The following is a 12,291-nucleotide window of genomic DNA, read 5'->3' as shown; positions in this document are numbered from 1 at the left end:
TATACTGATAATGACATGAAGTGTATAATGTGTGAAGACTTTAGTCCAAATATGAAATAAACTTGCACTTTTATTAAAGAATATAACCAAAGTAATAAAAAAAAAATCATTCAATTTACATGTTGCTGCCAATGAGTAACAAACACAAGCTCAAATGTCAATTGACAGAATGCTAATAGATTTTCCTGGATAGTGCAAAGGTATGAACTGATCCCTTATAACCGTGAGGTTGCCAGTTTGAGTCCCGGCACCCCACGTTTTGAGTAGTGAGCTGCTATTATTATTATTATTATTATATAATAAAAACATACATTTGATTTGAGTCTGTAACACCTGGTGTAAATTTCGGCTACTTGTAAAAGTTAGCCCTTTTTTATTATTCAGTTTTATTCTCTCAATGATGTTCACATGGTACAATGCAACACACCATAACATTCAAAAAATATTAAAAATTCATTTGTGCTTTATATATTTTATAACTATTTACCTTTAGTTCCTAGCTCTCATCAAGCTTTTGAGACTGCTTACATCCTAACTTCATACTGAATGTTTTCTGTCAGTGTAATCCATTTAAGCCTTGGTATTATTTTCAAGGTTCTCCTTAGAGTTGCACCTGAAGCACTGGATTGTAGTTGAAAGGCCAGGAACATAAAGGTATATAGGAAATACCAATCCTCATGCATTTACTGCATAGTGTCAGTATGTTTCAATTAGCTATGGTTCTGTATTGTTGAAGAACTGAACAACTGACATCCACTGCTGCCTTCCTTCAAATAAACTCTTAAAATAAATGTATTCTTGCTTTAAGTCAAACTGTATTTTAATTAATTTTGGTAGCTAACATACAATCTACACTATGGCTGTTTGACATCCTTGTACCATGTTTATATTATATTCATGATTTGGATTCTGCACAGCACCTTGCCACACACACCATCATAATAATGCATAAGGTCACCCGTATTCTGTGATGATGAAACTTAAGATGACAGAAAGCCAACTCTGTGATTAAACTGTCATGACCATTAAATTTTGAAATTCAAAATTAAAACAAAATATAAATCATGTTAAACATTGTTTACATATGGTTTTTGATTTTTGTTTACATTTCTATACACTCACCTAAAGGATTATTAGGAACACCACACTAATACGGTGTTTGACCCCCTTTCGCCTTCAGAACTGCCTTAATTCTACGTGGCATTAATTCAACAAGGTGCTGAAAGCATTCTTTAGAAATGTTGGCCTATATTAATAGGATAGCATCTTGCAGTTAATGGAGATTTGTGGGATGCACATCTAGGGCACGAAGCTCCCGTTCCACCACATCCCAAAGATGCCCTATTGGGTTGAGATCTGGTGACTGTGGGGGCCAGTTTAGTACAGTGAACTCATTGTCATGTTCAAGAGACCAATTTGAAATGATTCGAGCTTTGTGACATGGTGCATTATCCTGCTGGAAGTAGCCATCAGAGGATGGGTACATGGTGGTCATGAAGGGATGGACATGGTCAGAAACAATGCTCAGGTAGCCCGTGGCATTTAAACGATGCCCAATTGGCACTAAGGGGCCTAAAGTGTGCCACGAAAACACCCCCACACCATTACACCACCACCACCAGCCTGCACAGTGGTAACAAGGCATGATGGATCCATGTTCTCATTCTGTTTACGCCAAATTCTGACTCTACCATTTGAATGTCTCAACAGAAATCGAGACTCATCAGACCAGGCAACATTTTTCCAGTCTTCAACTGTCCAATTTTGCTAAGCTTGTGCAAATTGTAGCCTCTTGTTCCTATTTGTAGTGGAGATGAGTGGTACCCGGTGGGGTCTTCTGCTGTTGTAGCCTATCCGCCTCAAGGTTGTGCGTGTTGTGGCTTCAGAAATGCTTTACTGCATACCTCGGTTGTAACGAGTGCTTATTTCAGTCAAAGTTGCTCTTCTATCAGCTTGAATCAATCAGTCGGCCCATTCTCCTCTGACCTCTAGCATCAACAAGGCATTTTCGCCCACAGGACTGCCGCATACTGGATGTTTTTCCCTTTTCACACCATTCTTTGTAAACGCTAGAAATGGTTGTGTGTGAAAATCCCAGTAATTGAGCAGATTGTGAAATACTCAGACCGCCCCGTCTGGCATCAACAACCATGCCACGCTCAAAATTGCTTAAATCACCTTTCTTTCCCATTCTGACATTCAGTTTGCAGTTCAGGAGATTGTCTTGACCAGGACCATACCCCTAAATGCATTGAAGCAACTGCCATGTGATTGGTTGGTTAGATAATTGCATTAATGAGAAATTGAACAGGTGTTCCTAATAATCCTTTAGGTGAGTGTATTTTGCTCCACTGCTTACACAGCTATCAGCTTTCAGAACAAATTCTAAAGCAAAAACTAGTTACATAATTAATTTACCTCATACTGCTGTAGTGCTTGTTTTCGTTCTTGTTCAAGGTGTTCCAACTGACACATGGCATCTTGCAATGCATTTTCTTTAATAATTCGCTGTTGCTCCAGTTCCATCTTCTCTGCCTCGGTCTCAGAAATTGCTTTCTGTTGCTGCAGGTGTATTTTTTCCAGTTCCTTACGCTTGCTGGCCTCTTCCTCCAGCAGCCTGTGAAAAAAATGGATGAAGAATATAACTTTTATTAGATATTATCACACAAATTCAATCTAGAACCAGCTTAAAAACATAAACTGATTATTAGTAAATCTTTCAAAATTATAAGATATAGAACAGAAAAGATACAGTACCTTCCTCCTTACAACACTGTTTCCATATGTATGATTTGTGCCAAACCATTTCCCTCCACTTAGACTCCATGCAACAGTTTGAGGAAAGTTGTGAGTTACACATACTGTTAGTTTTACTTATAGGGTACAATCTCAGCATCTAAGAACTATGTACTGTATTTTTAGAATCACATTTTATGTGAAATGCTAGCAAGATAACACTGCTTAGAGCTTCAGCCACTGTAAAGCAAGAACCAAAACAACAAGATAGCATGTTAAGTCGATTTGACCAAGGCACAATAAAATATTTCTTTTGAAAAGGCACAATAAAGCACTCTGGAAAAAAATTAATAAATTGCATTTAAATTTTGCTGTTATATAAATAATCTTAACAAAAGGATTTTTTTTTTCCAAAATACAAATATAATGGAAGGCTTCAATTAACCTCTTTTCTAGCTGTATTTAAAAGAAGTCAGAAAGCTTGTATAACTATACTTAATCTATCTTATTTCAGTTTAAAAAAAAACAAAAAAAGCCACTGAAAATGGCATCAAAATGTTTTTCACACAACTTGGAATAGAAAGCACACAACCAGCATCAATTTCATATGGGGAAACAGAACATGCAAGATGCACATTTTAGACTGAACAGACCACAAGAGCACAATACTGTGTGCAAAAGCAAGAACAAACAGTGGACTTTCTTTTTGAAGACAGAAAGACTGATGTAACATGGTACTTGGCCAGGAAATAGGTGCTTTTTAGGAAAAAGTACTGTGACAGTGAATAAAGTTCCACCATTTCTGGTGCAGAAGCCACTCAGACTTTACAAAAGGAGTGTGGACTGCTACAGTAGATGGATTTAAAATTAGTCTATCATGCCACATGCCATTTACATTCATATTCTATTAAAGATGTAAGTATAGCTGTAACTGTCACAACTATTCACAAGTGTGCAGAGCTCTGCGTTTGAGAAGCCCTTGTTTAACACTGCCAAATAATCTATTGTCTGGTTCACCTTTTTTCTCACTGTCATCCCCGTCGCTACCTAAGCCCCTATAATAAGGTAGTGGGTGAAGAAATAAAACAGGCACATCGTAAAGAGGACCTTTGCAGGGTGCAATCTGTTGCCATACCTTCCTGAAGGGGTTACCATGGAAAGAGTAGCAAATAGTCTATCCAAGGCCAGAGAGAAGATTGCATTACAGAAGGATCTGAGTCCATTCATATTTTTGGGGATGGCCATCTTGAAGACTTCGCCACCCGAAACACTCTGGGATAAAAGCGGACAGGACAGTCGCAAGAGAGTAACATGGGTCAGCTGAAATAAATCTTTGCTCGTCTAGGATTGCACATTTTGGCGACACTGGATGGGGGGTAAAGAGAAAAAAAGACTACCATTATAAGAAGTGTCAGCACTGCTTGGATTGTTTGTGTTGAAAGTTACTTTTTTTATGTTATTTCTATAATGTACCTATTGGTGTTATTGCTGAAATTTATGTTGGTGTAGTTTTATAAGATTAATACAGTAATTTCCGCCTTGTCTGTTTTTCTGTAATTTTCATTGATTATTCAAAAAATTATTTTTTTAGAACATTAAAATAATGTAGATGTGAAAATGCTATTATGCCCAACAAAGCTCGCCAGGCCCACCCACTTGATTTAAAAAAAAAAATCCAATTCGAAATCTCCAATCCAACTAACCTGGTAGCTTATTCCAAGTTTATATGGTTGTCTGAGTAAAGAAAAACTTCCTAATGTTTGTGCAAAATTTACTCTTTAAGTTTCTAGCTGTGTCCTCGTGTTCTTGAGGAACTGATTTTAAAATAACAGTCTCGATCCCCTGTACTAATTCCCTTTATAATTTTAAACACTTCAATCACTATTAATCTTCTTTTGTTTAAACTGAAAAGGCCCAGCTCTTTTAATCTTTTTCCATAATCCATTCCCTGTAGCCCCAGAATTAGCTAGTTGCTCTGGAAGTTTATAGCAGAGTCCACTACGACTCCTAAATCCTTCTCATAAGGTATACTCTCGAGTTTCAGATCTCGCATTGTGTTCATACCTAGCGTTTTTACTTCCTATGTGTAATACCTTACATTTACCATCCAGCCTCTTCCACTTATCCGGGGTCGGATCGCGGGGGCAACAGCTTGAGCAGACAGGCCCAGACTTCCCTCTCCCCGGCAACTTCTTCTAGCTCTTCCGGAAGAATCCCAGGATGTTCCCAGGCCAGCCGAAAGACAAAGTACCTCCAGCGTGACCTGGGTCTTCCCCGGGGCCTCCTCCTGGTTGGACGTGCCCGGAAAACCTCACCAGGGAGGCGTCCAGGAGGCATCCTAATCAGATGCCCGAGCCGCCTCATGAGCAGTAGCTCTACTCTGAGCCCCTCCCAGATCACTGAGCTTCTCACCCTATCTTTAAGGGTAAGCCCAGACACCCTGCAGAGGAAACTCATTTCAGCCACTTATATTCGCAATCTCGTTCTTTCGGTCACTACCTATAGCTCATGACCATAGGTGGGGTAGGAACGTAGATCGACTGTTAAACTGAGAGCTTTGCCTTACGGCTCAGCTCCTTTATCACCACGACCTTACATTTACTGACATTACATTTCATCTGCCACAAATCTGCCCAAGCCTGTATGCTATCTGAGTCCTTTTTGTAATGATTTAACAGATTCCAAATTATCTGCCAATCCATCTATCTTGGTATAATCTACAAATGTAATCAGCTTGTTACTTATATTCCTATCCAAATCAGCATATTATATATATATATATATATATATATATATATATATATACACAGTTGTGCTTGAAAGTTTATGAACCCTTTAGAATTTTCAAAATTTTTGCATAAATATGACCTAAAACATCATCAGATTTTCACTCAAGGCCTAAAAGTAGGTAAAGAGAAACCAGTTAAACAAATGAGACAAAAATATTATACTTGGTCACTTATTTATTGAGGAAAATGATCGAATATTATATATTTGTGAGTGGCAAATGTATGTGAACCTCTAGGATTAGCAGTTAATTTGAAGGTGAAATTAGAGGCAGGTGTTTTCAATCAATGGGATGACAATCAGGTGTGAGTGGGCACCCTGTGTTATTTAAAGAACAGGGATCAATCGATGTCTGCTCTTCACAACACGTTTGTGGAATGTATCATGGCATGAACAAAGGAGATTTCGGAGGACCTCAGAAAAAGAGCTGTTGATACTCATCAGGCTGGCAAAGGTTACAAAACCATCTCTAAAGTTTGGACTCCACCAACCCACAGTCAGACAGATTGTGTACAAATGGAGGAAATTCAAGACCATTGTTACCCTCCCGAGGAGTGATCGACCAACAAAGATCACTCCAAGAGCAAGGTGTGTAATAGTCAGCGAGGTCACAAAGGACCCCAGGGTAACTTCTAAGCAACTGAAGGCCTCTCTTACATTGGCTAATGTTCATGATTATGAGTCCACCATAAGGAGAACACTGGACAACAATGGTGTGCATGGCAGGGTTGCAAGGAGAAAGCCACTGCTCTTCAAAAACAACATTGCTGCTCGTCTGCAGTTTGCTAAAAATCACTTGGACAAACCAGAAGGCTATTGGAAGAATGTTTTGTGGATGTATGAGACCAAAATAGAACTTTTTTATTTAAATGAAAACCGTTATGTTTGGAGAAAGGAAAACACTGCATTCTAGCATAAGAACCTTATCCCATCTGTGAAACACGGTGGTGGTAGTATCATGGTTTGGGCCTGTTTTGTTGCATCTGGGCCAGGACAGCTTGCCTTCATTGATGGAACAATGAATTCTGAATTATATCAGATAATTCTAAAGGAAAGTGCCAGGACATCTGTCCATGAGCTGAATCTCAAGAGAAGGTGGGTCATGCAGCAAGACAACGACCCTAAGCACACAAGTCGTTCTACCAAAGAATGGTTAAAGAAGAATAAAGTTAATGTTTTGGAATGGCCAAGTCAAAGTCCTGACCTTAATCCAATCGAAATGATGTGGAAGGACCTGAAACGAGCAGTTAATGTGAGGAAACCCATCAAACATCCCAGAGTTAAAGCTGTTCTGTACGGAGGAATGGGCAAACATTCCGCCAAGCCGGTGTGCAGGAATGATCAAATGTTACCGGAAATGTTTAGTTGCAGTTATTGCTGCAAAGGGGGGGGTCACACCAGATACTGAAAGCGAAGGTTCATATACTTTTGCCACCAACAAATATGTAATATTCGATCATTTTCCTTAATAAGTAAATGACCAAGTATAATATTTTTGTCTCATTTGTTTAACTGGTTTCTCTTTATCTACTTTTAGGTCTGATGATGTTTTAGGTCATATTTATGCAGAAATATAGAAAATTCTAAAGGGTTCACAAACTGTGTTTGTGTGTGTGTGTGTGTGTGTATATATATATATATATATATATATATATATATATATATATATATATATATAAAAATAGCAGTGGCCCTAGCACTGACTCCTGTGGAACACCACTCTTAATATCCGCCAATTCTGATAAGGTTTTTCGCTCCATCACCCTCTGCTTCCTGTGTCTGAGCCAATTCTGCACCCATTTACAAACATGAACCTGAACTCCCACTTTTTAGTTTGACGCCAAACCTCTCATGTGGCACCTTATCAAATGTTTCTGAAAGTCAAGATAAATATCGTATGCTCCACTTTGATCATATCCTTTTGTTGCTTCCTTAGTAAAAGATGACCTCCCTCTTCTGAACCCAAGCTGACTGTTCAAAAAAACCTCCTGCAGTCGTCATGTGCTGCTCAATCTTATCCTTATTAATTCGTTCTATTAATTTTCCGGTGATGCACGTTTAGCTTACTGGACTACAGTTAATGGATCTGCTTGGTCACCCATTATATACAATTTGCCATTTTCCTTCTTAGTAGTCCCATTTACCGCTGGGAGGTTATCCACTTCCTCACTTATGAAGACCTCAGCAAAATACACACAGTGAAATAGCAGGTGCTCTGAACTTGCATCTTTTAAATTACCTTTACTATTCCTGATGCACTTCATCTCCTCCTTGACTGTTCTTTTACTATTAAAATACTGAAATAATCTCTTAAGGTCATCTTTCGCCTTATCTGCTCTTTTTTTTCTCCAACTATTTTTTAGCTTCTCTAATATCCTTCTTAATGGTTGCCCTCATGTTCTCATACCCCCTATGATTCACGTTGAAGTCATTAGTCTTATATGCCTTATACAGCTGTTTTTTTCCTTTGCAGCTTCTTCTTTTATTAACTCTTTATTAACCCGCTGCAGAGTTTTTTTTTTTTTTGTTTCCTGCTATTTCCAAATTTAGGCATGTACCTGGCCTGCATTACATGTAAAACATTTTTGAACATGTTCCACTGCTTCTTGACATACTTAAAGGCTTATCGCAGTCTATCCTCCTTAGACTTTGCCTCATCTGCACCAAATTTGCCCTACCAAAGTTAAACTTAATTTTAGTCTTTGCATCTACATTCTTAAAAAACACTGAGAATTGTATTATATTACAGTTACTTGACCCTAGTGGTTCAATCACTTCTTCACCATGAATTCTATCCTGATTATTACAAAATACTAAATCCAGACAGGCTTCACCCCACATTGGTGCTTTAAACATACTGTGTTAAAAAACACTCACAGATTACTTCTAAAAACTCCTGCTCTTGTGCTCTGCCATTTTCAAGGAAAGCCCACTTAATATTCAGCTAGTTAACACTAGAATTACAAGAGCCTAAGAAAAAACTTGTAGATCTGGCACACCTTAAATCCGTTCACACCTCTCCGTCAGCGTCTTTTGTCTTGTAAATGTGCCGATAAAGACAAGCAGATAGCAGCCTGCTATCCCATCCCCCCACCGCCGCAGAACGTGGACAAACTTCTCCCAGCTCATGCCTTGATTGATTATCTGGGAGTGAAGCGCTGGAGTTTTAGAGTGGAAATAATAGATCGTTATTTGGAACACTTGCATTTCATGTGTGTTTCATTTCTACAATAATCTGTGTAAACACATTGTTAAAACAGAAACGTTTTTCATATCTTAGTAGTAAATGAAAATGTTCGCATAAACTATATAATGTGTGAAGCCTGAAATCCAAAGATCAAATAAACATTTTCACAAAAGGTTCAAGAACGATACAACAGTTTCCGTGGCGTAGCGGTAAGATTTGCTGACTTGTAATCAAGAGTCCCAGGTTTGATTTTGACTGCCTTGTATATTTGCTGATGCTGGCTCCCATTTAAGTTTAGGACAGATTTCAAAATCCTCCTTTTAGCATATACAGTAAAGCCTTAAATAGCCAAGGCCATGCTTACTTATCTGAACTTGACAATACTTGCAAACCAGAGCACACATTAAGATCCCAAGATGCCAACCTGCTTATGATTTCAATGATTAACAAAATTACAGTGTGAGGTTGAGCTTTTAGCTACTGGCCCCCAAGGCTATAGAGTGGCTTGCCTTCTACTAAAGAGGTGCCCCTTCAGTCTCAGATTTTAAATCCAGGCAGAAGATTCGCTACTTAAGCTACCTGGAGTAGAGCTTCTGATTAGCTGTGCATGGTGAATCTCTGTAGTCATTAGAATTACAATTTAAGTAATTTTTATTTACTTTTATAATATATATCCACATGTGGCACTTGATGCCACTGCTCTAATACCAACTTGTTGGCCTGCCTATGGAAAAGTCATCTCAGATAAAGGAGCACTGGAATCATTGGAAAGAAAGATCTTTTCATATGATGGGGTGGACCAACACTGACCCTATAAAAATGGCCAGTAGTGGGGAGGCGGCTTGTTGGCCGAGGTATCCAGGACTCTGTGTCTAGCTTGTCTGACTCTTTTTCTACAATTTGACAGTGGTTCTACAGTTAGTTGATGGACAGACATTGTTGTTTATCATTTATGTTAAATAGTTTCTACTTTGGATTTTGATGTATATTAACAAATCGGTATCCTTATATGTAACAGTTCTTTATTTAGTGAGAGGTATAATCTATTCTTTCATTTTGACCGGAGAGTTGCTGTGGAGCTCCACACCTGCACATTTCTGAGGTGGTAAAGATAGACTGGTCATCTAGCTCTGTGAAGATTACTTGTGCTTTGTTTTTGTGCTTTTATGTTTACAATATTTTTTAATAACCATTGCACTTCCATCCTACTTGGAATGGGGTATCTCTCTAAATTGCCTTTCCCAAATATTTTTCATTGTTTTTTCCCTACAAGGTTTATTTATTGGAGTTTAAGTGAGAGTTAAAAGTGTCAACCTTGGGGGGCTAAGGAAAAAAGGTCCAGTTAAAACTCTTTGAGGCATTCCATGTGTCATTTTGGGCTGGGCAAGAAAAAAATAAGTTGCTGTTGTACTAAGTTATTCACTCTAACGTGTACATCTGCTCAACATACACTGTATATGAAATATGTTGAGGAAACATAAGACTAATGGCATTTTTTCTTGGTGGGAATGGACGGGTGCAGGTAAGAAAAATGTTCAATGGCTCTCCTTACCTTGATTGAAGTATGCGGACTGTCTCCTCATCTTGTCTGGCTTGCCTTTCATCATCCAAAGCCTCCTCTAATTTACGGTACATTACTTCAAGCTCATGAACTCTTTGTAGGTACTGGTCCAATTCTGATGACTTCTGTGCAACCTCCTCTTCCATCTGCTGTCTCACCTATTGGGGGAAATAAACTTTTAATTTAGTCCCAAGGAAATCAAAGTACAAGTAGAAATACAGAAATTCTAAAATAAAAAATGCAATGATCCTATAACAGTATTATACAAACAATTATCACAAAATTATTTATATATATATATATATATATATATACATACATACAGTATGTTTTGAAATAACTGTTTGGAATATCACGTTGGATATTTTACTTCAAATCAAGATTATTATAGTTGTAAGAGCCAATCTTAGAAAGTTAAAACTCTGAGTTAAACTCATATTAGAATTTAATATAAATTTCTTTCATAGTCAGAGACAATGGAATAGTCTTTTCTTGCTATAGCTAAGATACAGTGTGTTAATTGTGTCAGTTGTTGTTTAAAATAGGTCACAGTACATAGTGACTTAAAAGATGGTTTTGAAATGGTTCAGAAACATTTTAAAGTGATTTGTAACTATTTGAAATGTAACAAGATTTAAGCTTTGAACAGAACTTTTCTTAACAAGAATTTTTCTCTTTTTTTGCAGTGTTAATTTTCTCTTTTTTGTGTAAACGGTTTTATTTTTAATTTTGAATAAAACTTTTAAAAACAGATATTTTGTCTGCGGAATCATTTCAGCGCATTAGGCTTTTGTTGAATCCCATTTTTATGCTAGAGCTGCTGAATTTTGGTAAATTTGGAAAAAACACAGCTACAAAATAGTTAACAAAAGCTAAAATCAAAACAAACTATCATAAAAAAACATTTTCGTAAACTCAAATAAAATAAAAAAACCAAAAATGAAAAGCTGAAACTAAACAAAACTATTAAAGTAGCTGGAAACACTAATAGAAATAAAATACAGTGGACCCTTGACTTACGAACTCAATTCGTTCGCGAGGGCTGGTTGTAACTCAAGTTGGTTGTAAGTCAAGACTATTTTTCCCATAAGAAATAATGGAAATACCCATAATGCTCTCCGAACCTCCCACTGCAACACTACTTAACCTTTTCATAATAAAAAAGGGTTGTATAATGCACATATTTTACCAAAACACCAATAATTTTTCTAATGTACTAACCAAAAAGTTATAAAAAGTGCCTAGCCTACCAGAAACAACAATTTCATACTGTACTCACCATTTAATTTTACATCTTTGGGCTGCAGGAAGGGAGGAGGAGGAGTATGAAACAGAAGGTGGTTACTGTTTAGAAGGAGCCTTCTTATGCAAATCTTTTCTTTGTAAAATTGTCAAGATGGTGGATTTCAACATGCTGTACATATTAGCGAATTCGGTCACGAACGCCACTCTCATATTTCCAGACAATTTCCTTCTTCGTTTCGATTGTGATCGCTGTTTCTCAAGTTAAAAATGACAGTAGTCGAGCACTCAGTTCAAAGCTGGCAGTGTTGTGAACTGCTGTAAAGCAAGCCGGTGCTGACTCAGCCTGATGACATGATCATGTGCCGCGCCAGCCCGCTAGCTAACATCCCTTAACAATCATTTTCTTTACCTTAGTTACCTTCTCTTCCTTCCCTAGCAATTATGCGTCTTGCTTGCCATGGTCTTAGTGAATTATATATATAGATAAATCACTGCACTGACAGAAATTACGTCCATAAAACACATGTATCTGGGCTCCGACTGACGCTTACGAACGCTCTCGGCTGTTTGTTTACAATCGCACAAGCGGATACACGTGACCGCATTCAGGTCGTAACGCAAGATGTTGGTCGCAAATCAAAACAAAAATTTGGTCATAAATCAAGTTGTTCACATGTCAGGCCGGTCGTATGTCAAGGGTGACTGTAATTTACTAAAAATTCTTTTAGTTTTCATTTTGAATTAATATTCTTGCCGCTAGTCTTTAACACTTGTA

The 12,291-nt window shown here is 37.7% G+C and overlaps 1 protein-coding gene across 1 annotated transcript in view; it reads right to left on the bottom strand.

Annotated features, from left to right (window-relative positions):
- swap70b (switching B cell complex subunit SWAP70b) overlaps positions 1–12,291 on the bottom strand; it is a 322,658-nt gene that overhangs the window by 29,529 nt on the left and 280,838 nt on the right. The window contains exons 9-10 of the mRNA XM_039768547.1: positions 10,263–10,429; positions 2,419–2,617 (exon numbers count right to left, since the gene is read on the bottom strand). Coding sequence (XP_039624481.1) covers positions 2,419–2,617; positions 10,263–10,429 — 366 coding nt within the window. The remainder of the gene's footprint in view (positions 1–2,418; positions 2,618–10,262; positions 10,430–12,291) is intronic.

Source organism: Polypterus senegalus, chromosome 1 (genome assembly GCF_016835505.1).
Source record: "Polypterus senegalus isolate Bchr_013 chromosome 1, ASM1683550v1, whole genome shotgun sequence".
Classification (NCBI taxonomy): domain Eukaryota; kingdom Metazoa; phylum Chordata; class Cladistia; order Polypteriformes; family Polypteridae; genus Polypterus; species Polypterus senegalus.
The sequence above is the reverse complement of the archived record's forward strand: the minus strand, read 5'-3'. Positions and strand labels throughout refer to the sequence as shown.